Here is a 27,145-nt window from a genome sequence, read left to right as displayed (position 1 = left end):
GTATGATGATGATGATGATGTCGATGATGGTGATGATGATGATGAAAACCACGCTGAGGCCTCTAGCAAAGCCTCTCCCTCTTGCTGGGCCGACCGCGCGATGGGCTCTGACTGCGAAAGTTCTTGCCCTCTGCGTCACGAATTTCGCAGAAGATGAGAGAGAGAGAGGGTCTAGTGGTTCATATGGAGGGGGCGAGGTTAATTCGTAGGATTACCACTTTTTGCCTTCCCCCGCAAAGTAATTGGGAACGTTGGTGAAAATCGAGAAGGGAGAGTGAGTGAGTGAGTGAACGGGGGACAGCGGACCGCCCGGATGAGTCGTTCGGGGTACGCGCAGAGCCACTCTTGGGGTCACAGCGCCCTCTCGCACGCGTCGCTGGCCACGTCGCCTGCAAAGCTGCGGTCACGGCGGCTGCGTTCGTTGGTTCGTTCTGAACACGACGCTGAAGTCACCCGACGTGATGCGCGCGGCGCCAAGGGCGCGATCAAAGGTGAGCGACGAAGCCGCTTCGCGCGCGCGCGGTGCCACGTCTCGACGGCTCCGCACCGCGCGCTGACAGCCTCGCTTCGGACACCAACTCAATATTAGTTGAGGCATCTCTACTGCTGCCTGGACAGAGGCGTGTGGGGTGGGGAGTGGGGGTTAAGATGCTGGCACCGTCATTGCGACTATCGCGCCGCAAGTCGAGTGCGCCAACCGCCGCAGCAAAGTAAAAACATCAACAACACAAATACGAATTAAAATCCCCAAATTGGGCTGGAAAATCTGAAAGTCTGATGTGTGAACGAATCGCAAGTGCAACTCGTTACGAAAGTGACTTTCCTGCGGCACTGTGCAGACTTCGTGTCGGCGGTGAGCAGGAGGGGGCGCTCGATCCACAAAAATAAGAAATTGCGTTGCCTGAAAGCCACCCCCGCTCAACCACGCAACCCATCCCACGCAACTCATCCCAAGCAACTCATCCCACGCAACTCATCCCAAGCAATTCAACCCACGCAACTCATGCCCAAGCAATTCAGCCCACGCAATTGAACCGACGCAATTTAACCCATGCAAATCATGCCCAAGCAATTGAACCGAAGCAAATTAACCCACGCAACTTATCCCAAGCAATTCATCCCAAGCAAAGGGTGCTCAGTGAGCGATGTGGGGGTGGGGGTGAGTCTGTGAAGGAGAGGGGGGGCTCAGTGAGTGAGCAGGTTACGGGGAGGGGAGGGTAGGTTTGGTCACAATGGCATCGTGTGGTTGTGGTGTTGTGGCCGTGATGGCGTTGTGGTTGCATTGTGTTGCGGTGGTGTTGTCGTTGTGTCAGATTGTAGTTGTGTCAGGCTGTGGTGTTGTGCTGGTGGTGTTGCGGCCGTGTCAGGCTGTGGTGGTGTTGTGGCCGTGTCAGGCGGTGTCGTGGTGGTGACGTGGTGGTGGTGACGTGGTGGTGTCGTGGTGGTGGTGTCGTGGTGGTGTCGTGGTGGTGGTGACGTGGTGGTGTCGTGGTGGTGGTGTCGTGGTGGTGGTGTCGTGGTGGTGGTGTCGTGGTGGTGTCGTGGTGGTGACGTGGTGGTGGTGTCGTGGTGGTGTCGTGGTGGTGGTGACGTGGTGGTGTCGTGGTGGTGGTGTCGTGATGGTGTCGTGGTGGTGTCGTGGTGGTGGTGACGTGACGTCGCTGGGTGGTTCCCGGACGGCCGCGTGGATTCCGGTAAATCGCTCATGGGGAATTCCATAGAATCCGCGTCTCCCTCCTCCCCCCCCCGCCCGCTCAGAGCGAGCAAAGCAGCGGAGAGAGAGAGAGGACCGAGTGCTCAGCGGAGAGAGAGAGGGGACCGAGAACTCAGTGGAGAGAGAGAGGGGACCGAGAACTCAGCGGAGAGAGAGAGGGGACCGAGAACTCAGCGGAGCCTCCTGGGTGCCTCGGGTGAGTGCTGCACCGCACGCGGCTCGACGTCGATCAGCGTCGCCAGCGGTGTCCGCTTCTAACGACGGGCCCTGTTTGCCGGTGATTGTGCAAATTCCACATTTCTATGGCCGGGGGATTTGTGTGTCTCCCCCCCCCCTCCCGCCTTCAAATGCAACTGAGAAGGGGTTCCTTAGACGGAGTGTCGCGGGCCTCGGCGGCGGGGCTCTCGTGCTGATTTTGATCGCTCCGGGAAGAGACGGCGGCACGAGACGCGGCGCGTGAAGACGAGAGAGAGAGAGAGACGCGCGAGACGGAGGGGTGGCGATCATCAGGCGTAGACAGAGATGTGGAGGGGGGAGATGTAGACGAGATGAGCGAGATAAAGACAAGATAGGGACGGAAGGGATCATCCCGCGCGTCACATTGATTAGGAATCGAACTTCAGCCGATATTTGGTTCTCCCTGCTACTTTTTTTGTTTCCGTAATGAATCCGGGACCATCATGGGACCTCCTAGCTGCTCACCCCGAGCTCTCATTACTCTGATAGTGCGTTGTCTTTGAACTGTGCGCCTTTTGGCGTCATCTGGTCGAACACCATATGAGACTATAATAAATCTGTCTCTGGTGTGGACCAATCAGTTTCGAGGACAATGCATACATTATTAGAGTATTGTTTTTTTGTTTGCATTTGACTGCAAGTATTGTAGTTAATGTTAACATGATTCCTTGCAAAAGGTGTCAGTTTTGTTGCCAGAAAAAAGGGGAAAACCCCTATTAATCCGGGACCACTTGAGCCGCTTGGGGCTCTGTCCCCTTCGCTCGCCGTCCCCTCCGTTCACCCGTCTCCCTTCGAGTGGGAGTGGTGAGCACAACGCCGCTCATCATCGCCGCACTGCCCACAGGACACCGCGGGACACGGAGGAGGAGGCCGCCATGCGCGCCTCGCTGCTCGTCGCTCTGCTCGCCGCGCTGGGCGCCGTCGTCGTCGCTGCCTTCTCGCCGGGTAAGAGGCGCCCGCGGCATCGCAACCAACCCTCGGCAGCTCCGCAGGGCGATCGATCAACGCTGCAGATCAAATGCGGCATCAATAGAGCGACATCTCAACATGTCAATAGATTAACATCTGCATATTCAACTAGTCATGAGGCTGATGTATGTCACGTGTTGTACTCACTATGAGGCTCCTGCATGCCACGTGCTGCACTCACCATGACGCTCCTGGTCTTAACAGTCTCACCGGCTCATCGAGTTCATTTATAATTGCGGATACTCCACCTGTGAGCATCGCCCCACTTGTTGTACATATCAGTGTCAGAGGTTCGTAGTTTGATGCCAGCGGCCGCCCTGGTTAATACCGTGGTTGTTTTACACACTAACTGAATTGTAGTGCTCGCAGTATTACCATCAAGGAGCACCAGCCGGCGTATACTCGTCGCTTAACCCGAGCTCCCCCGCGCGCCCGTCTTTGTCTCCCTCTGCCTGGGCGCCAGGTTACTACGCAAGGTGCGAGTGTGTGAACGACCTCTTCACGGGCAAAGTAAAGCCCAGGTCGGTGCGCAGGGCGAGGCTGGTGGAGAGGAGCTTCAGCTGCAGCCACGAGGAGGTCGTGTGAGTGGACATGTACACCCGTGACGTTGTGTGCCCTTGTGTGACGGGTCCCCATATCGCCACCTGTTCCATCTGTGTGGGATAGAGTGTTTCCCCCTCGCGTGTTAGAGGGGGGTTTTCCCCTTTCTGGGTGCTCCAGTTTCTTCCCACCTGCAAACACTCATTAATTGGCCGGAGGCAGAGCTTAGGCAATTGTCACCATCATCCACCAGTGGATTTGACAAGGGACTGAAGAACGATACGTATTGCTGCATTATGAACATTATGAACATTATGAACATTATGAACAATATGAACATTATGAACATTATGAACATTATGAACAATATGAACAATATGAACATTATGAACATTATGAACATTATGAACAATATGAACATTATGAACATTATGAACATTATGAACGTTATGAACGTTATGAACAATATGAACAATATGAACAATATGAACATTATGAACATTATGAACAATATGAACAATATGAACATTATGAACATTATGAACATTATGAACAATATGAACATTATGAACATTATGAACAATATGAACAATATGAACATTATGAACATTATGAACATTATGAACAATATGAACATTATGAACATTATGAACAATATGAACATTATGAACATTATGAACATTATGAACACAGTTGTTTGTGTGTGTTTGCTCTGCCTTGCAGAATCGGCATACAATGGGAGAAGGAAGTCGTCGATCTGTGCCTCGACACGAGCGTGTCTTGGGTGGTCAGCGCTGTGGACTGCATGCGGGCAAGGTGCGAGAGCGTGACCCACCACCACCACCACCACCACACCGCGCGCCCACCACTCGTCAACAAAGACAAAGTTCCCCCGTATAGCATTAACAGGCCGTCGGGGCAAGTGCTGTTATCGAGCACCTATGAAGGCCGCCACGGGACACGATGTGGTGGATGTCCAACACCACGCCCGCCCGGCCGCCTTTGTCTCTCCAGTGCGGATGTTTACACGCCGCAACTGGGTACTCATATAAGGCTGAGTCGACCTAGGGGCATCCTCTCGATTTGCGGCGGTTGACGTTCGCGTGGGTGCGTGGTCCTCAGCGGCTCTGCAGGCCACGTGGCGTGCGTGCAGAGGGCGCTGCGACGACACCACCGCAGGAGGGGCCCTGCGCCGACGAACGCGCCGGGGAGACGGCGCGGGAGGAAGCCCGCGGCCGGGAATCAGCGCCGGAAACCACGAAGGAACGGAGACCGCTAAACCGGATGTGGGTTACCGATTTTCAACGGCGACATGGAACTTCACATCCGATGTTATTCTCTCTTGCCCTGACAGCGTCGGCCTTAGCCTGGCCGCCGAAACGTTAACCGCTGGAGCAAAACTTGTGACCACATAACCGTGATGGGCCCGTCGGGTTTCCAGGCAAATGTTGTCCCTCAGCCATTGTTTAAGCAAGCAAGCCTGGACTGGTTTCGGCCATGCGAGTCTCGTCAGCAGAAACGGGCTTGTTCAATGCTGCTGTGTTGCCAGAGGCGATTGGAAGACGTGCTCAACGCGAAGCGACGATTACGCTCGCAATACGTGCAACGAGCCGTGTGTGTGTGAAAAGGTCCGTGCATAAGTTATGCTAGTGAGATGCGATGTTACATTTCGGCAGACGGAGAAATATTTGCACACCTGTCAACCCCTTATCAGTGCCCGAGCTTATTACAGACCAATTCAGACCTTATCGGTCACCGCGTGCCCTTATAAAGCTCAACGTTCATCCTGCAAAGCCCTATTTAATCGGCTGTACACCGTTTGGACCTGAAAACGCTCTTTCCCTGTACAAGAATGCGGTTAAAACGTATGCGTCGCCAGGTGTGTATTGGTTAATGCACTCCATGTATATTTTGTCGATGTTTTACAACCAATTCTAAAAGCGAAAATTCATCAGCGACGTCTTCCGATCTGTAACCGACGAGACACCATTTGAGAAGACGATCCGACATGTAACAAAAAAGAATTGCCACGGTAGGTCACGCAGCCTTTCTTAGTTGTGGACTTTACCTCGTGCGACAAGAGGCCACGTTGCTCAGAGCGTCGCCCCAAAAGTGGGAGCTGCGTCTTGCGCGGTATAGCCGGCGCGTCGACCTCTGCAGCCGTGAACGCGACACTTTGGGGGAAAATAAAAAGTAATTTTAAAAAAAAACTTTTTTTTAAAAACACGCTTTTATGAGATGTACTAGTAATGGCACAACTCCAGGAAGTGGCCCTGAAGCTTGCCATAACGTAAGGCACCGTGGCCAATTACAGCCAACGTCAGTTGAGTGTGGACAATTATACCCAAGCCGAAACATAACATATAAAAAATAAAGTTTAAAAATATATTTTTATTATAGAATATAGTGTTGTCATCAGTATGACATAAGTATACCAAGTTTGCAGTCGATACCACATTGGGAAGTGGGTTAAAATTGAGTTACAAGATTTGAGGATACGACAACAACAACGACAACAGACAAAGTGAGTTAATAGAAAGCGTGTAAATAAAGACGCGTGTTGGAAAACGAAACGCAAGACAACGTGTGTGTTACGGGGTTTTTTTCCCCTTCCAGACTTCTGTTACCCATCAGCGCGTGTTGAATAGATTACAAATTCTGCGCTGGTTTCTCCCGTCGTGTTGTTTGTGAACTTTGCGCCGCTGTTAAGTCTCCGCGCGTGCTTGTTATGACACTTCCCACGTTTGTTGCCACCTCTCGCGTCCGGCGCGCTGGTTAGCGCGCACTGCCCTCTGAAGCCCAGTCACCCACGAAGTTCAATGTCCGCAACGGTGGCGAGTGACAAACGAACAGCGCTTGGGCTCCCCTTTTTTCGTGGCGCTGTATGCTCAAACAACCCCGATGAGTGTCACCGTGTGTGGCAGCCTTCCTCTCGCAGTGGATTGACACAGGGGGCTATTCACAGTGAATACAGTCCGGCGTTTAATCTCCACTCTTCTTCCTTCTAGCGAATGGGAAGTGCGTGCGAGCCACGCGTCCAGGTTTAAGTCCGCGAGCCACGCGACACATTCGGGAGTAGCCGCGAATTCAGTTTCATGTATTAGGTATAGAGCCCTGTGAGCCATTCGGCTCTTGAATCGGGTGCAGCCGCAACATACAAAAAACAACAACATGAACATGAAAACATCTTAAAGTGAAAGAGAAAAAAAGGTGTCAGTTTTGTTGCCAGATAAAAGGGTAAAAAAACTATTATCATCTTAAAGTGACTATGCGCAAACAGAAAAATCCAGGACAAATCCAGCAAAAAACTGCAAAATCTTCCAGAAAAAGCACCGCACACCAACGCTGTGTGCAAAAATCCCGTGGGATGCAAGTCAAACAACAACAACCACAAGACAACTTAGATTAAAGCCATCAGTCTAACTCCGTACTACAACAACACAAACATGGCCCAAACACCGCTGACACCGCTCAGTCCGCCGGAGAAAGCGGGCGCGCAGGATGATGCAGTTGTTCGTGCGAACGGCGGTGCCATCGTCTGGTTCGGGCGCTCCGCCGTCACACCGTGGGCTGTGCGTGGTTAATGCACACTTGATCCCTTGCAAAAGGTTTCTATTTGGTGTTTGAACATCTTAACACCTCCTGTGTTATTGCCAGAAAGGGTAAACCCTATTTTGTATATGTGTAGTGTGATAGCGCCGGCTGGTGGACAGCAGCGGCAACTGCGGTGGACAGACAGCGCAGACGCCGGTGAGGGCGCACACGCCGGTGGGGGTGTGAGCACGGTGTTGGCAGGGCGGAGGAACTGGGGCAAGGGTCACGGAGGACCCCGTCTGGAGGCCCCTGGAACCTGCTGGGAGGTTCGAGAAGGGAGGCGTGGTCAGGGCGGAGCCAGGCCACGCTGGGAGCATAAAAGGAGGCGAGAGTGGGAGCTCGAGGCTGCCGGTTCTGAGATTGGTCTCGTCCCGTCGTCGCTGCCGTGTCCGCTAGATGTTGCGCTACAAGAGAGCAGTTGGCTGTCTCAGTGCCGTCAGTGTCAGACTGCCGGTGTTGTGTACAGGCCAGGCTGAGCTACTGTGGAGAGTGTGTGGACGAGCCCGTGGAAGTTGTGGTGAATAAAGAAGGTGCCTCCTAGAAACTCTGTCTCCGAATCGTTGACACTACATGTATATACTTCGATACTGGCAAAAATGTCCCATTTCGGATGTCGTTTGTTGCAGTGAGTGTTCTAAAATGCGCGATGTCGCTGACCGAGTAAGTGGCTGTTTACCGGGCGATGTTTTTAGTAGGCAGGCGTTGTTGTGTCCGTGAGCAGGTGTGACGTGGTTGTTGTTGTTGAATATGCGGCCGTGGGCTGTCCCAGGACACGCGTTGCAACAAGGGCACTGCATGCCCCGGCCAAGCGAGGCTGGCTTACGGAAGCAAGCACAGTCGCTCAGGAAACCATCGCGCCTGTCGCCCACGGGGTACACACAGTGGCAGCCTTTGTGCAAGAGCCGCTACGAACCAAGAGACACACCACTGCATACCTGTCAACCCCTTATCAGTGCCTACCTTATTACGAACCAATTCTCACCTTATCGATCACCCCATGCCCTTATACATTTCAACTTTCATCTTACAAAGTCCCATCACAAGGGAGAGACACAAACAAACAGACCATTGTTTTCGTTTCCTGTATTGAAACGGCTGTACGCCGTATGGACCTGAAAACTCAATTTCCCTGTACAGGAATACGGGGTAAACCGTATGGGTTGACAGCTACGCAACACAGCACTTCCATACCCAACCTCCCACCCACGAAGAGTGCGCAATACTTGTATTGTTCTGTGTCAACATTTTAGGTGCTCGAGTCGTGTGAGTAGAATATAACATGTGAGCAGAATAAAAACAACGAACCTTGTTGCTCGATCGTCACTCAGAACCAACACGTAAACATTGCGAGGACATCCCAGTGGCCTTACGCGCTTGTGGTAGCCAACGGCGTCTCTGTTCACAGCCTCACCCCTGCGTGGTCTCAACAGGGCTCGTTTACGCAGACGATGCTCACCTGAACGACGATTCGTGAAGCGGCGATATAGAAGGATAGGTATTGAAAGGGTAGTCCGGCAATGCGATGCGCTTCGACCAAAGTTATTCACGGTGACAAAATATTTTCTCCCCCGAAAGAAATTGGAGCGTAGAGGGAAAGGCATGAAATATTAATTGAGAAAATATTCGTTCTCGCATTTGAGTGTCCAATGGGAACGAGCTGCTGGGCACGTGATCATGTGTGACTAACGCAGGCTGCGAAGTTGTGCTCAGGATGGATGTGAGCAAGACAAAGGTGGCACGCAACAATTTTCTCAAGGATCATGCTCCCTCTGTCATGGGAGCACGCTGTTGCCGGTGACCACGTGGGCAGGTGCCTGGCACGCTGTTGTTGGTGACCACGTGGGCAGGTGTCTGGCACGCTGTTGCCGGTGACCACGTGGGCAGGTGTCTGGCACGCTGTTGCTGGTGACCATGTGGGCAGGTGTCTGGCACGTTGTTGCCGGTGACCACGTGGGCAGGTGTCTGGCACGCTGTTGCCGGTGACCACGTGGGCAGGTGTCTGGCACGTTGTTGCCGGTGACCACGTGGGCAGGTGTCTGGCACTTTGTTGCCGGTGACCACGTGGGCAGGTGCCTGGCACGTTGTTGCCGGTGACCACGTGGGCAGGTGTCTGGCACGCTGTTGCGGGTGACCACGTGGGCAGGTGTCTGGCACGCTGTTGCGGGTGACCACGTGGGCAGGTGTCTGGCACGCTGTTGCGGGTGACCACGTGGGCAGGTGTCTGGCACGCTGTTGCTGGTGACCACGTGGGCAGGTGTCTGGCACGCTGTTGCGGGTGACCACGTGGGCGGGTGTCTGGCACGCTGTTGCGGGTGACCACGTGGGCGGGTGTCTGGCACGCTGATGGTGGTGACCACGTGGGCAGGTGCCTGGCACGCTGTTGTTGGTGACCACGTGGGCAGGTGTCTGGCACGCTGATGGTGGTGATCACGTGGGCAGGTGTCTGGCACGCTGTTGCCGGTGACCACGTGGGCAGGTGCCTGGCACGCTGTTGGTGGTGACCACGTGGGCAGGTGCCTGGCACGCTGTTGTTGGTGACCACGTGGGCAGGTGTCTGGCACGCTGTTGTTGGTGACCACGTGGGCAGGTGTCTGGCACGCTGTTGTTGGTGACCACGTGGGCAGGTGCCTGGCACGCTGTTGTTGGTGACCACGTGGGCAGGTGTCTGGCACGCTGTTGTTGGTGACCACGTGGGCAGGTGCCTGGCACGCTGTTGTTGGTGACCACGTGGGCAGGTGTCTGGCACGCTGTTGTTGGTGACCACGTGGGCAGGTGCCTGGCACGCTGTTGGTGGTGACCACGTGGGCAGGTGCCTGGCACGCTGTTGCGGGTGACCACGTGGGCGGGTGTCTGGCACGCTGATGGTGGTGACCACGTGGGCAGGTGCCTGGCACGCTGAGGGTGGTGACCACGTGGTGTTCCGCGTGGAGCTGTGCGCTAGCACAGAACAGCGGTCTGCAACCGAAATAGCAATGAGCCATTTGTTTCGCGTTCGGTACAAACAAACAAACAAAAACTCGATATTTCATGATATTTCAATGCATGTTAATAAGAACGTCACGAAGCAGCCCCTAAAGAACCGCATGCGCCTCCACAGCGGCGGGTTTGCCGACCCCATGGCCGCAGCAGTTCCAAAGGGCGACTGCGACCGTGCAGCTCAAACTTGCGGAGCGTAGAGCAAGATCGCTGTGGCGGAGGAGTAAGCAGCAATTACACGAACTCTTGATTTGAAGCTTTCGTAACTGCAGGAATCCATACTCTTTGGTTATTTCGGAAAAGTCGCGTAGGTATAAAATATTAGATCACGACGTTTCGATCGCAACACAAGCAATCGTCATCAGGTGGGACAACCACAGCAAGAAAGAACTGCCGAAGTAGGCCACTTCAAAGAGTATCTCTCCTGAAGCCCCTGTCCCCGTGGCGAGCACATTGGCATCTCGCTCCTCAACATATCGCCACGGGCAAGAATGGACTAGAATGGCCCCGCCAACCAACGAGTGGCGCGCTAGCCTTAATAGGTGCTCGCTAACAACACTTTCTGCGCGGTGTGCAATATGGCTAGAGGGGGGGGGGTGGTCTTTATCTGAAGACAGGCAGCTCTGACGCCGAAGTTCTTCCCCCGCTCGCCTTGATCTTATCGGCGGCGCCTCGTCTATCAGAGTTGTCGCAATGGAGGGACCTTGACGTTCAATGGAATGAGAGGACAACTCCGTGGCATTGAATGTGGGCACACTCTCCCCTCCCCTCTACCCCCGCCCCTCCCCTCCCTTTCTACCAAAACCCACTCACCTCCATTATGACTGAAACATTTGGGGGAAGAGTCCCAGCGGTGTAAATGGGTAAACGCCGCGGTGAAGTCAAGTGCGGCTTGCTCGCGCCTCGTCCAACACGTCTGGCCAAATGCCCTCTCGAGGGGCTACCCAGCGAGTCATCTCCAGCGGAGGCCCCTTGCGCCGGCAGTGGCGAGAGCGAGCACTTGCAGGGCTGCGCCTCTACCTTGCGTGTGATGGAGGGCAGCAGTAGAATACCGTCCAATGCCCCCCCTCCACTACCTTTGCTCTATTCGCTGCTGGATGAGGTCTATCCGTAATAGAGGTGTTGGGCTATATCGCGTCAATATAAATGTGTCGTTAAACACAGGCAATTAGTAAGGTTTGTCGCGTAAACAAAGCGTGCCGATTCGTTACGCGTGCAGCACACCGGCGTGATGGAGAGTAAACACACGACATCTACAATGTGTAACCCCACAATGGGTTTACTCTCCGAGGCACCGGTGTGCTGCACTCGTAACGAATTGCCATGTTTTGTTTCCGTGAAAAACCCTTACTAATTGGGTGGTGGCGGGTTTAACGACGCATTTATATTTACGCGATCTCACCCAAAAAAACCTCTGTTAATGTCGAATATTGGTCGCGAAAGTCTACCACGTGCTAAAACTGAGGCCTATCTTTGTTGATCATGTGGATTGTTTGGCCACACGTCACCACGCGTGTCAACGAGGGGGGTGCATGGCTCTGGGGTGGCCCAGGATCCGTTCAGATGTCACACGCCGCTGATTTTAGCCGCGGCCGGGAGTCAAACTCAGATGGCTGAGGTTTTAGTTGCATGGCGCGATTCATTTTGCAGGAATCCCAGTTCTGAGATTTTAGATTGATCTGCGCATCTTCCCAGTACAGTGGGGGGGTCGCCTTTCAAGGTATAAACAAAAGTGACGGACGCTTCACGAATCAGGGATGTTTTGGTTAATCTCTTTATTGTTGAATAGAGGCAGTCATATTTTTTTGCTCGAACGTAAATAAAAACACGCCCTGAACTTAATTTTGAAACAAAACATCAAACATATGAGCGCATCAAATATCAGCTGAAATTAAAATCCACGTAACCATAAATGTAAACAAACATCCGATTCAAGTCTGTCATCTCCATGTCTCTCTGCATCTCTTAGTTTCGTTCACAGTTATCTTCTTTCACGGCATCTGCATCTCTTGCCTCGATGTTTTCCGTCGTCGCACGAGGATTGTGTCCACTGAAAGTGGGCCGAAGCTGTATGTCTGTCTCGGGCCACCAATGGGCCTTGAGCTGGTGTTAGAAATTCCGCATTCACGTGACGAGCTGTGTGCAATTGTGCTGCTGTGTCTCGTGTACACAGCGCGTGTCGTTGTCCAGAGGAGCGGGGAACCAATGTACCATTTGTTTAATTTGCGCAATTCTTCAACATTACTTCTTATATATATCAGATTTTAATATATAATATATTATTCAGATTAGAGGTTTTTTTGGGTTAGATCGCGTAAATATATATATGTGTCGTTAAACCCGCCACCACCCGACACAGCCAACGAGTAAGGGTTGTCACGTAAACATAACGTGGCCAATTCGTCACTAGTACAGCACTAGTGTATAGTAGTGTATAGTGTAGTGTATAGTGTAGTGTATAGTGTAGTGTACTGGTACAGCACACCGGTGTGTTGGAGAGCCAAGCCACAACATTCACAATCTGAGTACGACGTTTCGCCAGTAATTACAACCAGCTTCATCAGGCGACAGCCAGATTTGTGGACGAGTCCACCTGTTTCGTTCCTTGTATTTATAATAATTATGTAATATATGGTTATATATTAATATTATAATATGTATTCTATATTATTATATATAATATAACATATACTATTTATAAATCATATTTATATGCATTATTTTACGTGTAATATTTTTCTTTATTAGGTTTTTGTTGTACGCAAGCACGTAGGCCCGCAGCAAAACGCCGGGTGAAACAACAAACAAAACAACAAACAAAACAACAAACAACGCTACGCGAATATCCGCAGGCCTATGCACTCGACGTGTTCCGACTGATAGTGGGGGATAATGGGGGGTGGATCATAAAATATCACAGATTGGGTAATCCAAAACTTCCGACCACCAACATCTGTGTCCGGATATCTGTGACACGGACATCTGTGTCCGTGTCACGGGACACAGCAAGCGGCTCTTCTGACCCTGCGTCGTGCCTCCGATGTTTGCAGGCATCGCTTGTGTCAACGTGGCCGGTGTCTCTGGGGACGAGTGTCTGCCAGGGACACAACTCTATGCCTCCGGACGTTGGCTCCCCTTGGGGCGATGCCAGCCACCGCTGCCCCCCCCCCCCGACCCCCTTACAGAGGGACACAGCCGCACGCACGAAACGCTTTTTAACCTTCAGGTGGAAAGTGTGAAATACAAATATACTCACTTTTTGATGGGTCTAATCGGCCTTGCGCGTGCGCGATGCCGTTTCAAGGCTTCGCGTGTCGCGGGCTCACGCAAGGACTGCAAAGATGAGGCGGAGTGATGGGTCTGACCGTGAGATGTTCCACGTGGCCTTGCGCTCATCTCCTCCTGCCGACCAATAACCTCCCCCCCTCCGCATGCCGTGCCAAGAAAGTGAACGTACGCACGCGCGAATCGACGAAGTGAATAAGATAACAAGGGCGATCGTCTGCCGAGGCGTCTCTATAAAGGGCGAGAGCTGAGAGGGGACGCGCAGAGGCGCTGCGAGCGGCATCGGAGTGAGCGAGAGTCGACGCGTGTGCACCATGCTCCCTGCCACATTCAAGCTGTGCTGCGGAACCTCCTACCAGCACTGCCGCACGCTCACAGGTGACGTGGTGCGCGCGCCTGTCACTGTGGTCCAGCGCATGTGCGTGTGTGTGAGAAAGAGAGAGAGAGACAAAGGCGGCCGGGCATGGAGCTTGTCACCCACCCCCTTCGTGTAACGTGCCGGCCTTCATGGGTGTTTGCTACTCGCTAACAGCAATTGCCCTGGCAGTCTGTTGAACGATACACTGGTGGATTTTTGTCTTGTGTATATTCCTGTATGTGTGCATGAGCATGTGTTTGTGTATCCAGGGATGGCTCCCTATTGATCAACCGCGTTGTGTATACTGATGATCTGCTAATGGCTGCACCTGGAGCGTGCCACTAATAGCCCCACCTAAACAAAGCACCTGTCTGGGTCATCAAATACTCCACCCCCTCAGCTCTCCGCGAGTGATGAGGCAGTTGTGGCCAGCTCTGGTTTGGCAGCGGAGGTCTCACTTCAAATCAGTGAACCGGTAATGTTGTTTGGAAGATCCCTGACCTATCGACTCCATACAAAGTTCCAAGTTTTCTCGACGACAGTTATGCCCACCCTTCTCTATGCTTTAGAAGCAGACACTCCTCTACTGGAACATCTGCGCCGGTTATAAACGTTCAGGCTGGCCTGCCTACGATTCATCCTGGGTTTCACTAGACTGGATTGTGTGAGGAGCTCCCAAACCATTGAAATATATTGACGCAATCCTACCATGTGAGCTAGCTGCTCCAGCAGACGAGGCTGCGTTGGATTGGACCACGTAGCGCGTATACCCAGCCACCACATGACCAAGCAGCTGATGTTTGACCGGATAGACGGGGCTAAACGGGCGCGGCACGGGCCAGAGAAGGGATCGGCTGATGTGGCACAGAATGTGGAGCTGATCGGACTTGCTGATGATTGGTACCAGCAGTGTCAAGGTCGGCCTCTGTGGAGGCGGGAGGGAGTTTGTGCTATTGGGGCAGTCGGAGGCAGTCGCCATCCAACAACAGCGGAGGGCGAGAGTGGCGTGGGGCTAGTGGCCGCGTGGGCGTGGTTATGCGAGAGTGACGTGGCGCTAGTGGGCGTGGTTATGCGAGAGTAGGCGGGGCTAGTGGCCGCGTGGGCGGGGTTATGCGAGGGTGGGCGGGGCTGATGGAGGTGAGGGATGAACCGGCTCACCTTGAGTCCCCATTTGAGCCTCTTGGAAATGTGGCCGCTCTCTCGCGCCTGTCGGTCTCATGCCCCTCCGTTAACTCGTGCGGCAGCCGAATACGCCTCTAACTCTTTGGAATTAAACATTGGTGTTTAGGAGCACGTAATGGCATTTACCCCAAATAGCCATTCAATTAATTGGTGAATATTTTAATGCAATGTGTTAAGGGTCAATGATCTTGTTGAGTCTTCGTCAGTGATTTGCAGTCTCTGATAACGTGACGCAATCAACTCAATCCGCATCTTCATACAAACTCGTTCAGTCGCTTCGGTCTTCGGTGGCCGCTGCGTTCACCGTCAAACTTCGACGGTTTTCGTCTCCTGCCATAGTTTTGGTGATGCTGCCGCTTTGACCGGCGGCGCCTGTCATCCGTGATAACTCAATGAAGCCACCTCCCCCCCCCCCCTCTCTGTGCGCGTGCACCGCAGGCGTGGGCACGCGCCGCCTCGTGCGCACCGCCATCCAGCACGACGCGCTCGGCTCGCTGGCTCGGCACGCATCCTCCGCCCTCGGCTCCCTGCGCGCGCCCGGCGGGGGCGGGGGGCTGCATCGCTTCCTGCCGGGTGAGGGCGCGGCTCGGGGCGCGGCGTCGATGGTGCGGGGCCCTGGGGGCAGGGAGTGCAGTGGGCACCTTCCCCGTCCAGGTTCTCCCCCTGGGGCCTCCTCCGACCCCTTCGGGGGCCCTGATCCACGCCGAGGCAATTGCCCACGGAGCAGTGCCGGATTATCCCAGTAGCACAAGTAGCTACATATGTAGCAGCTACTACACGTGTAGTCGCTGCTACACATGTAGTAGCTACATAATTCTACCGGCACCGCACTTTAAAGGGCCCCGCGCTAAATGTTTTCAAGCTATCAATTCCGGTTCAGTGATTCTGCACTTGCTCTATTACTATAGTACTATACTGCCTTCAAATGTTATGAACGACTGGGTGTTTAAGGTTAGCGATTTGTCGTATTATCTGGCCGTATAGCAAATGAAAACATGCAATTACTTTACTATGCAAGTTAACCATTTATGTGTTTTAATATTTATGTTTTATTTTAATTTAGGGCCCCTTTATAACATATGCTACAGGCCCCGCACTATCTTAATCGGCACTGCCACGGACCATAGGAATGTGGAGTGTCCACGGCCAACGGAGATGAGTGCCGTTCCCATCGCTCACTCTCCTCCCCTCGATGGGCCCTATGCCCGGCCAAAGATGATCGCAAACTGCGATGAACATCTCAGACGGGTGACGACGCTTACCAATCTCCTCGCTCGGTTCCCAAGACGTCTAGACGCCCATGAAATGTAGGGCAGAAGCTTGAGCTGTCGAGCAGCAAGAGTCGTCTCCAGGAGCAATTGAGGATCGGTTAGTCCACTCGAATGTCCTCTGAAGCCAGGAGCTGGACCGACAACTTTTACGACATCGATGTATCGTGTGCCACTCAACCCGTATCCATACGACGCGCGTAATCGGACCGATAATGATCATCATAATTATTGAATATCCCAAATATCCCAGCTCTGTCATGATTGTCATCACGTGACTCCCCTCCCCCTTCCGTCCTCCTGCCTCGTTGGGCAGCACTGGGGGAGAGCGCGAGCCGCGGAGGCGCTGACGCCGCCGCGGTGTCCGACGCCGAGCTGCGCTACCTCAGCCAGGGCCGCGAGGCGCTGCAGCGGGTGCTCTCCATCCTGGACGGCGGGGACGGCGGCGCGTGGCACAGCGAGGGCGGAGAGGTGAGGGGCCCCCCACCCACCGGGCACTGGAGCCCCCCCCCCCCCCACCCACTCACCACCACCCCCCCCCAACTCTCACCTCATAGCGAAGAGACGAGTGGATAATCCCGCGAAAGATACTCGACACGCAAGTGTTGATGATTGTGGTTGTCTCCTTGCCCGCGTCTCTCCCTCCGTCTGTATCCATGTCATTCGTTATCCGTCTCACCTTTGTCTCTCTGCATCTGTCTCTCTCGCTCTCTCTATCGTTGTGTTTGTCTCTGCGTCTTTGTCCCTGTGCTTCTATTTGCGTAGAGATCGCAGGCTGTAAACAAACAAACACCTCTCCTCCCTGTAAAATAAAATGATTTCGTTCCACCACCTGTGATCAACGTCACGTGACATCATGATGCTCCAGCACGTGGTCATGTTACTGGAGTGCGCTAAAGACAGCATGCCAGTGGCCGTCAAGTATCGGGTTCTCACGATTTAAAACTGTCATCTTCTCGTGGGATAGCCCACGGCACGGCCTGTGTGTACAGCTGGGGAATAGGAATGTCTACATGGGATGGACGGGCAGCCAACACATGAGCACACACATGAGCACACGACAAAGATCCCCCGTATAGCTTTAACAGCCTGTTGGGGCAAGTGCTGTTAGCGAGCACCTATGAAGGCCGGCACGGCACACGAGGAGGTGTGTGGCCAACACCACGCCCGGCCGCCTTTGTTTCCCGAGTGGAGATGTTTACACATCGCACCAAATACTCGTTTGAGGCTGAGTCGACCTAGGGGAGGCCCAGGGCCTGTTCAGATAATCGTCAAATGGGTGTTGGCCGTTAGCGGAAATCGAACCCGGGTCGCCAGGTTCGCAGCGCTACAACCACCGCTCCCCACACACGGGAGCACACACAACATTCGCGTTGTTCAATATTCACGACAAAAACCAGCAATAAAGAAGCCCTCGCCGCGGCAGAAGTGTCTGAGCGTGCGACAATTAGAAACAGTGGTTAGTGGCCGATAAGTGGTCGGCCTCGTGTGACCCGTCGTGCCTGGGTTCCGTACTCCTGAGCCACAAGAACCTACTTATTTATCCAGGGAAGCCACACTGAGGGTCCTGCTTTGGTTTTTTTTAATTTTAAGATGTGTTCAGTCAATCAACGGCGTTTATTGCACCGCGTGAGAGGAAACCGGAACAACCGGAGAAAAACCCCATTCGTGCGAGGGGACAACACTCTATCCCCCTACAGATGGAAACAGACGGCAGTTAGTCCTCCCACTGTACCGCTTTGGGAAGGGAGCTTACCAACATTTGTGTGATCCACCAATCCTGGAAGACAAGCGCCGCTTGTGTTGTCGCCTGACGTCTTTGCAGCGCTCACTGAGACACCTGGCGGATGCTTCTGTCTCTTTCAGGGACAAGGAGACAGCGTGTCCAGCAAGGTGCTGCCGGACATTGGCAAGGTCTTCAAGCTCGAGGTTTGTCTGCGTGTGTCCGTTGAACTTCTTTCGCGACGCACATATCCAACCGTGCTCATCGGAGGTGCGGTGGAAGGACAACAGACACAAGAAAGGAGTTGCTAAATAAATCTGTGTTTTAAAAGTGCACAGCTCCAGTGGCTCCCTAACATCACTTTGTCATTGTCTTGTTGCTGCGCAGGCCGATGTCCCGGGCAGTGTGGACCAGCTGCACGCTCAGCTGTTCGAGCAGGTGGAGCGCATGTGCGAGTGGAACCCCAACGTGCAGCAGGTGAAGGTGAGTCCTGCACGAGGGACACGGGGGGGGGGGGGCATTGCGTTACCGGCGTCGCGTCACGAGACGGGGGGGGGGAAACATTATCATCATACACGTAGGTAAAAGATAAAACAAAATAAATGAAAACAACTAAATTAAATCACGACGTTTCGGAAGCAACACAAGCATCCGTCATCAGGTATGACCGCCCCAGCAAAACCACTGCAGCGTACGCTACGTGACTTTACCGGAAAGCTTCAAATCTAGAATTAACATTATCATCGCCATCAGGAGCTATTCTATATTTACCATTGGGTGAAGTCTTCTCATCGTCATCGTCACCATCATCAAACATTTTTCGCAGTGCTCATCTCCACTGGCCGTCATACTCCGATGATGGAAATTGCACTTTCCAGTTTCTATAAGAATGATGGCGACAGGATGAACTTCGCTCCGTCCCTTCATCGGAAACGCCATACGATGATTGATGTCTATGGGGGGGGGGGGGTGGGCGACCGGCCCACGCGCCAGACAACCACCGTCACAACGTGGCACCAACGGGGCAGAGTCGTGTGTGGCCCTCCTCGCGACCCGTCATCATGAAAATAAATTCCACATTTGCACGACGGCGTTCGCTCCTCTGCAGGTGCTGCAGAGGATCGGGCAGCGCACGCTGGTGACCCACGACGTGGCGGCCGACGCGGCCGGCAACCTGGTGAAGGCGCGCGACTTCGTGAACCTCCGCCACTCGATCCGCCGCGGCTCCACCTGCTACCTGGTGGGGGTCTCCACGCACAGCGACTCGGCGCCGCCGCAGGACGCCTACATCCGGTACGGGGAGACCCCGCAGCACGACGGTTGGGGAGGGGGGGGGGCCGTCACCCCCCCGCCCCGTCATCGGGGGGGGGGGTTTGATGTTCGCGTTTTGATGTTCGCGTTTTGAGGTTCGCGTTTTGAGGTTCGCGTTTTGATCCCGGCGGGACTGCCCCCACCCCTGGTTCGCGGTGCGCGCACCACCAGCCACGCAGTGGAACCCCTCCTGACGAGCACCCCCTGTTAGCGAGCAATCCGTAGAGCCCAATGCGTAGTGTATAGTGTAGTGTATAGTAGTGTAGTGTATAGTAGTGTATAGTAGTGTATAGTGTATAGTAGTGTAGTGTATAGTAGTGTATAGTAGTGTATAGTGGTGTATAGTGTAGTGTATAGTAGTGTATAGTAGTGTATAGTAGTGTAGTGTATAGTAGTGTAGAGTAGTGTAGTGTATAGTAGTGTAGAGTAGTGTAGTGTATAGTAGTGTAGGGTATAGTAGTGTACAGTAGTGTATAGTGTAGTGTATAGTGTAGTGTATAGTAGTGTAGGGTATAGTAGTGTACAGTAGGGTATAGTGTAGTGTATAGTGTAGTGTATAGTGTAGTGTATAGTAGTGTAGAGTAGAAACCCTCTTCACGACCACCCCTGTTAACGACTAATCGCTTAACGATGGGTCTCCATAGAGCCCAATGTGTAGTGTATAGTAGTGTAGTGTATAGTGTAGTGTATAGTAGTGTAGTGTATAGTGTATAGTAGTGTAGTGCCTCCATAGAGCCCAATGTGTAGTGTACAGTAGGGTAGTGTAGAGCGTAGTGTATAGTGTAGTGTATAGTAGTTTAGTGTATAGTAGTGTAGTCTGCAGTAGTGTATAGTGTATAGTAGGGTTGTGTAGAGCGTAGTGTATAGTGTAGTGTATAGTGTAGTGTAGTGCCTCCACAGAGCCCAATGTGTTCGCTTAGCCACCATTTCTCTGTTGACTACGGACTGTTGTAGGTACAGTCAATTTTAATGAATTATTTGATTAATCACGTTTCTTTTATTAGTATTTGTTTATAATGTTGTCAGTATTTTTATGTATTCACATCCATTGTTTAAATGTTATAAAGTACGTTTTTGGGGTGATTATAGGTAACTTTCGATGCTATCGGAACGAACGAAACCTTTATAGTCTATTTCCTATTCTCGCTTAACGACCAAATCCATAGCTGTCAACCCACACGATTTACCCCGTATCCTTGTACAGAGAAATCGAGTTTTCAGGTGCATACGGCGTACAGCCGTTTCAATACGGGCACAAAAATGTGCCTATTTGTTTGCATTTCTCCCTTGTGATGGGACCTTGTAGGATGGACGTTGAGATGTATACGGGGCACGGGGTGACACCACTAAGGTCTGAATTGGTCTGTACTGAGGTAGAGCACTGATAAGGGGTTGACGGGTATTCTAATCACGAACGGTTTCGTGGACCCAATCCCCGTCGTTGAGAGGAGGAGGAGGAGGATGGCCCACTGCGTGCCATGTGCCGTCTGCTGCACGGTCAAAGTTCAAGATCCCGTGGCGCCATGTGGCCACTGCCGCCCGCTGCCGTCACGTTGCAAACGGATAACTTGCTCGCAAATCGCTCGATTGGGGAAAATCCATTCAACCAAAAAGCGACATCCCGCCCATTGATAAGACGACCGCCGCTTGCAGGAGAGTGCCGCATTAATCCTCGTGCTGCACAGGGGCAGCCGCCACTGGAGAGTTGGCCACAGTAGGGCGCTGGAACGGCTGAGATGCGATGTGGCGCTGGTGATGACTTCATCTTGCACTTGAACGGGCACTCTGATAAGCACTGCAAGACGTTCCCAGCCCACGGTCGGTGTCGTGATTCGATCGCGGTCTGTTGGGTGGGTCTGTGTGCGTGTTAGGGGCGAGACGGGCCCTTCACTCATCATGCTGAGACCCTCAGCCAAGGACCCCAGCAAGACACACATCATTTGGCTTCTCAACATCGACCTGAAGGTGAGTGCACGGACACGTGCGACCCCTTGTGCCAATCCACGTGTGGAAGGAGGTAGATTACCAACTCATGGGGGCTATTTGAACGTACTTCACCACGCCGGTCAGGGTGGGATGAAGGCAGAGAGCATAGACGCTGGAGCCGAGTGCAGTACAACATTAGATTTGCCAGTTTAACACACTTTCGTGACCAATATTATTCATAATAAAGGTTTTTGGGTTAGATCGCGTAGGTATAAATGTGTCGTAACCCTCCACCATCCAACACAGCCAATTAGTTCACGTGACAAATCCCTTACTAGTATATGTGATTAATGCAGACATGATTCCTTGCAAAATACTTCAATTTGGTGTTTTTGCATCTTAACACAACAGTTTTATTGCCAGAATGGGTGAAGCCTATTCTTCACGTAGGACCGTACATGTCACTGTTCCGTTTACGTGACGACCCTTACTAGTTTGCTGCGTCGGGTGGTGGCGGGTTTAACGACACATTTATACATTTACGGGATCTAACTCCAAAAACAAACACCTGTATTGTGCATGTCCCCTCTTGCTAGCAGCTGAACTCCACCCCAGCTATGGCGTGCTGCCCCCTCGTGGACTGTGCCGGCATTCCACTACACACAGCCAAACCCTCAATTGTCTGTGCCCGTCACTTTAACACGAAGTCGGCACTTCGCGACCAACATTATCCATAAGAGATTGTTGGGTTAGATCGCGTGAACGTGGGTTTACTCTCCAACACGCGGGTGTGCTGTACTAGTCACGAGTTTACATGTTTTGTTTAACGTGACAAACCTTACTATTTGGCTGTGTCGGTTGGTGGAGGGTTTAACGACACATTTATATTCACGCGATCTCACCCAAAAACCTCTATTATGGATTACCCATGCCGTGGTGGGTTTTCCTCTGGGCTCTTCAATTTCCTCCCACGCAAGTAGCAAGAACCTCGCCGAGTCTCGAGACTGGGCGAGGCGATTCTGGGTAATTTTAATCATTGCTGTTTTTTTTCTTCCGTGCGCGGCGCGTGTCGTCACCCGACGGTGTGTGCAGGGCTGGCTGCCAAAGTCGCTCATCAACCGCGCTCTCTCACGAATGCAGCTCGACTTCGCCACCAGCCTGCGCGCTCGCATGCTGCAGCCGCCGCACGTGAGCGTGGCCGCGAGCGAGTGCGCGCCCTTCGTTCGCTAAGCTCGGCGCCCGGCTCCTCCGACCGCCGCCTCATGTGCTCGTCGTCCAACCAGACCACACGGCCCTTTGATATTTCACCTACAAGCGAGCCACTCCACCCAACGTCCACCCCATCCACTCGTAATCCACTGAACCAAGTTCCACCCATCGTCCATCCTACCCAACAATCACGTCACTGACACTGTCCTACCCCATCACCTAAATATCTCCCATCCCATCCCAAACCATCCTCCATCACCCCTATTGCACCCAACACCAACCACAGCCAATTATTACACTTACATCATCGACCCATCATTCACACAATAAATCACCCAAGTATCACCCACCCCACCGATTACGAACACCACACACCCCCCACCTATTAACCACTGCACCTGCCGTTCACCGACTACTCGCCCAACATTCATCCACCTATCCACACCCATCACCGAGCCAACCTACTATCACGCACCTACAACACAGCCAATCCACCCGTCAGCAACTTCAGCCATGGCCCACCTATAAATCCTGGCATGTCAGTCCCTCTGAAGTGTAGAGAATTTGCAGAGTCTGCAGGAATCGTAAGAGCATTCCGAACGAGCGGCGTGCCTGTTGAGTGTGCAGGTGGTGCAGTGGCACTGGGGACTACGATCCAGAGGGGCCCAAGTCCTGGGTTACAAAGGGGAGGGCATTTCATTTTTTTTTGCAGAAGGGCCCATGCCAGCTATACTGTACACACTGTTCCAGACATTCTCCACCCAACTGAAGTGAGATTTCGGAGTGCTTAGAGCTCCAAATGTGTTCCAGAAGTTCATGATATAAATATGCGCGTTGTGTCGCTGAGGTGTGCCGGCTCTTCAGGGTATGGGGAATCCCAAAAGAATTCAAACATTTAACGAGGCAAGTTTGTCTCAATGGAGTTTGATGACTCTTGAGAGTGTGTGGGGTTGTAAATGAGCTCAGTAGGTTGATTTGGCACCGGATTAGCTGTGGTTTGCTAGGTTTTGAGGACTGTACTGTAGCTGTAACAGTAGCATGCAGCCGATTGCACGTGTGTGCAACATTCAGAACGGGAGCATTAATGTAGTGTAGGCTTAACTAAAACAAACATGGGAACCAAAGTTATGTTTCGCATCATCTGAGGAAGAAGTGAAGAGGCCAACTGATGTGTAACATTCATCAGTTTCTATACTGGTAACTTCGTGACGTCGTTGATAAATATGAGAATCTTCATTAGAATTTCCTCAACAGCATGAGACAATATTCTTCGAAATTTTAACATCCAGATCACAAATAGTATATATTTACGACTTGTGAACACAACACATGGCCGTGCTGAAATCGTCCCAGAGTGTGAAGCTGGCTCTAATTGTCCTGAGTCACCCGTGCATTGCATCGTCTCGTACGTGTCGTGGGTCACCTGGGGAAGTGAGATTGAGGGCTTGCGACCGATGCGGTGTGGGTTTAGTGAGTTGTTCTGTGACCACCTCCACTGAAAACTTAAACAAGTAAACCCGTAAAAACTAAGTTTTTCACTATAAATCCTTTATATGCATGGCATCGGTGCGGCTAGAGTCCTCTCGTCCTCTGGCTTGAGATGGCTGCCACCTATGGGTCAGATGATTGTCTGGCAGCATTAAGCAATTGGTAATTAAATATTTTAAAAAAATTCCCTAAACAGTGTAAAATTTTGGAAAAATTTTTTCACGAAAATGCATTGTCACGCACAACGAGTCTGTGTGCAAAATGTCAGCTCGATTGGATCACGGGAAGTGGGTTAAAAAACGACCGAAAGATTTGCACGGTCCTAAGCAAGCAAGCGAACTTAATATAAAGGATTTAAAAAGCAGTGGTACAATGTGCCAGAGATGTGATACGGATTGGGTTAGGTGGAGGACCAGAGTCTGGTTGTCGAGTTGCTGCTAGGGTCTTCTTGTTAAGTGTGATTAGGGTTATGGTTTGGTTGGATAGTGTGGTTATGGTTAGGGTCTGGCTGGATAGTGTGGTTATGGTTAGGGTCTGGCTGGATAGTGAGGTTATGGTTAGGGTCTAGTTGGATTGTGTGGTTATGCCAGTGTCTGATTGGCTAATGTGTTCCACGCCTGACAGTTTGCTCCTCCCACCATTTCCACATAAGGTCTTGGGCCCAAACAAATGGCATGCCCTGCTGTATTTGCCAATGGTGCATTTCCACCTAAAATCCAAACAAAACGTGAAGCAGGTCCCCAGTGTTCATACCACTGTGAACCTCTGTGTTCAAATCTGACCTATAACCTTTAGATAATGTAAATATTCATTTAAACAAGATAAACATACGACTTGTAACGCATTTTTCAACAAAGGGAAGTTGTCGGGCTAAGAACTACGTTTTAAAACATGTGCAGGGATATATTAAGTATTTAAATGAAACATGGCCAATGGTTTGCTATTGTGTGCAAGTCATTGCATTTTCTAAAGCATGGTTTGTGTGTCCTAAGTTATTAACTGAAGTATACATGTGATGTAATATGATATGTGTAACCCATTATTTATGCGGTGATGTGTCGTGTGGGCTGTCGGCCGATATAGTTTGTAACACTGGACTTTCTCTGTAAGGAAACCGCTGTTAGGAATCACAACAGGCGTGACATACGCTACGATGATTATAACATAAAGTGATGTTAACGTCACCATTCACATCTTATATACTAGAGAAGAGCTGTTTTGGGTTGCATTCTGGTTTAACGGGAATGCATTAAACTCGTAAACCTTACAGCTTTTAGGATAACAAAATATATACAACCTTAGAAAGCTACCTAATATGTCCTGCTCTGGTAGGGATTGGTTAAACGTTGTTGGTGAGTCACTAAGGACTTGGCTAAACCCACAGTTGGGAAGAGGCTATAAGTTACAGTCCAGTCAGAGGATTGACACATCCATTATAGTATATCCAGCGTCAGGTAACAAACTCAGATTTATTAAATCCAGGAAATCTCCACCGAGTCTCAAGACACTTTTGTTTCAGGACGACCGTGCATTTGGAGGTTTAGAGTTTGGCTTCATGTGGAAGCCCGAGTTCCCGGAGAGAACGCACATTGCGCTATGAGGGAACAACAACCAACGTGCCATGGATACATGGGTTCACAAACACACTCGCTGTACTGCTGCCATATCCTGGATATTTTTGGATTTTTTGTTACAAATCTCTGCACGTTATTTCGAGAACAGTCTGGATTAAACGTCGCCTCCGTATTTTCCGACAATCATCAGGAGCTACCAAGAGCTGGCAGGATCGTTTGAGGGTGGGACATTGACTTCTGTTTTCTTGTCCGAAGTGGCATGACGTTTTGAATGATGGCTCTTCAGAAAATAAATAATTAAATTGGTACAAAAATCTAAAAAATTCTAAGTTTAAAAGTTATATTCTAACAATATATATAAATATATAAGTAGAAAAATGTATTATGTATTTAAGAATGAAAACTTCACAAGTTATCCCTTGGTATGACAGGTGGTCAGAAAGCAATGATAACCGAATGTTGAACAAATTGACATTCGCTAAACTTGTAATTATTATTGCAAAGAGTGGCAATTGCGTGGGGAAACCTTCATCCAGCAGTGGATAGAAAATCGCTGACGATGACGATGGCAAAACTTCCAGCAATTCATATCCAATTACTGCCGATGATGATGCACATTCGAAAATGTATCAAACACTTTTGTGGCCCACATTCCATCGGGACGAAGACGAAAACAATTCCTTTCATTTCAGGCCACGGACTATTCGATCACCCCTTATGCTGCAAATGTCCATGCCGCAATGTATTTGTGACAGCTGCCGGTTTGCGCCAAAGCTAAACGCAACGTGGGCGGTGCAAACCTGGGCGGTGCACATGGCCCAGCGGTCGTGCATTAGCCACTATTTGCAGAGGTTCGCATCCAGCGGCCGCCCTGTTTATGATTGCAGTTGTATTCACCATAAAAAATATATACATGTATGCGCGTGCCGTCTGCTTCACGGTAGGCTTTAAAGATCCCACGATGGCATTCGCAATGAGTTAGGCCATTGTGTCCCAATGTCATGGTCCAAATTTGCCCAATTTGAAAATAGATTACAAAGCGACGAGCAATTGTCGGCATTGTCCTGCGAAAAGCTAGCCAGGACCCTCCTGCAAAGGGGGACTCAGTGAGGCTCTCCTTGGGTAGACAAGTGACATAATAGCTCCGAGTTGTCCTCTGCCCAAACTAGGCGTCAAGTAAGCACGTGTAATTAATGCGTCTGTGCTTAATTAGTGCTGTTATTAGTAACAGATTAGTAAATTGGCTGGCTGAAGTCATAGAGCGCGCACATGGGTTATATATCTATTTATCTTTCTCTTGCATAATTCATATATCCGACAGATTGTGTTGAGCATTACCATAAAACATGGAACGTGAGAGTGCGTTGGCCTAGCATTGAGAAATCTCACGATATCTTTGTGAACTGTGGCTTTTGTGGTATGTTTACACCGTGCCGCATTGGGATGGTTGCCACTGGTGCCCTTGCATTAAGCGTAGTAATCTGGGTGTAATGTGTACCGAGATGTGTGGAGGACATGTAGAGAGAGCGACTTCAATATTACAATGCTCTTTCCTGATTTAAATTATTTTAGTGGGGTAGTTAAACAGTCCACGGACCACGCTATATATTGATGTTTAGAGTCATTTATTTTCTGGGCGCATTCACGGTTCCACTTCATCGAACAACCACGAAGATCAACGGTCGCACTCGAAGTCAGAGACGCCCGGTCCGTTCAGCAGTTCAAGCGCTTCGTTCTCAGATTTGCTCCGTCGCATCGCGCTGCTCCAATAAACGAGAGGCCCTATCCCTG

General features: G+C 51.4%; 2 protein-coding genes and 2 long non-coding RNA genes across 8 annotated transcripts; 2 read left to right on the top strand and 2 right to left on the bottom strand.

Moving 5' to 3' along the window:
* The first annotated feature begins 150 nt into the window (after nt 1-150).
* LOC144732167 (uncharacterized) lies at nt 151-6,121 on the top strand. Of its 5 annotated transcripts, none has more exons than XM_078613513.1 (5): nt 151-491; nt 2,796-2,896; nt 3,384-3,496; nt 4,184-4,276; nt 4,583-6,121. In XM_078613513.1, the coding sequence occupies exons 2-5, from the start codon at nt 2,827-2,829 to the stop codon at nt 4,844-4,846; spliced, it is 540 nt and encodes a 179-aa protein (XP_078469639.1). In that variant the 5' UTR covers nt 151-491; nt 2,796-2,826; the 3' UTR covers nt 4,847-6,121. The 5 variants fall into 5 exon arrangements, with proteins under 5 accessions (XP_078469639.1, XP_078469638.1, XP_078469640.1 ...); XM_078613512.1 differs by lacking the exon at nt 151-491 and adding an exon at nt 1,565-1,991; XM_078613511.1 differs by lacking the exon at nt 151-491 and adding an exon at nt 1,568-1,910.
* LOC144732169 (uncharacterized) lies at nt 5,701-16,406 on the bottom strand. Its single transcript, XR_013588158.1, has 2 exons — nt 13,287-16,406; nt 5,701-10,009 (listed from the first exon to the last, which is right to left on the bottom strand). It is a non-coding gene; the product is annotated as an uncharacterized LOC144732169 (long non-coding RNA).
* On the top strand, nt 13,277-27,145 carry STAR (steroidogenic acute regulatory protein). Its single transcript, XM_078613509.1, has 8 exons — nt 13,277-13,693; nt 15,294-15,428; nt 16,440-16,594; nt 17,990-18,052; nt 18,234-18,329; nt 18,955-19,139; nt 21,029-21,122; nt 22,176-27,145. Exons 1-8 carry the CDS (start codon nt 13,630-13,632, stop codon nt 22,311-22,313), a joined length of 930 nt encoding a protein of 309 aa, XP_078469635.1. The 5' UTR covers nt 13,277-13,629; the 3' UTR covers nt 22,314-27,145.
* LOC144732168 (uncharacterized) lies at nt 17,115-18,804 on the bottom strand. Its single transcript, XR_013588157.1, has 2 exons — nt 18,618-18,804; nt 17,115-18,336 (listed from the first exon to the last, which is right to left on the bottom strand). It is a non-coding gene; the product is annotated as an uncharacterized LOC144732168 (long non-coding RNA).

The sequence above is a fragment of the Lampetra planeri genome, chromosome 41, assembly GCF_965212315.1.
Source record: "Lampetra planeri chromosome 41, kcLamPlan1.2.h2, whole genome shotgun sequence".
Taxonomy (NCBI): Eukaryota; Metazoa; Chordata; class Hyperoartia; order Petromyzontiformes; family Petromyzontidae; genus Lampetra; species Lampetra planeri.
The sequence above is the reverse complement of the archived record's forward strand: the minus strand, read 5'-3'. Positions and strand labels throughout refer to the sequence as shown.

Coding starts and splice junctions, on each gene's coding strand:
- LOC144732167 (XM_078613513.1), top strand. CDS start 2,827: ATGCGCGCCTCGCTGCTCGTCGCTCTGCTCGCCGCGCTGGGCGCCGTC. Junction 2,897..3,383: donor CGTCGCTGCCTTCTCGCCGG/GTAAGAGGCGCC, acceptor CCTGGGCGCCAG/GTTACTACGCAAGGTGCGAG. Junction 4,277..4,582: donor GTGGACTGCATGCGGGCAAG/GTGCGAGAGCGT, acceptor CGTGGTCCTCAG/CGGCTCTGCAGGCCACGTGG.
- STAR (XM_078613509.1), top strand. CDS start 13,630: ATGCTCCCTGCCACATTCAAGCTGTGCTGCGGAACCTCCTACCAGCAC. Junction 13,694..15,293: donor GCACTGCCGCACGCTCACAG/GTGACGTGGTGC, acceptor CGTGCACCGCAG/GCGTGGGCACGCGCCGCCTC. Junction 16,595..17,989: donor GGCACAGCGAGGGCGGAGAG/GTGAGGGGCCCC, acceptor TGTCTCTTTCAG/GGACAAGGAGACAGCGTGTC.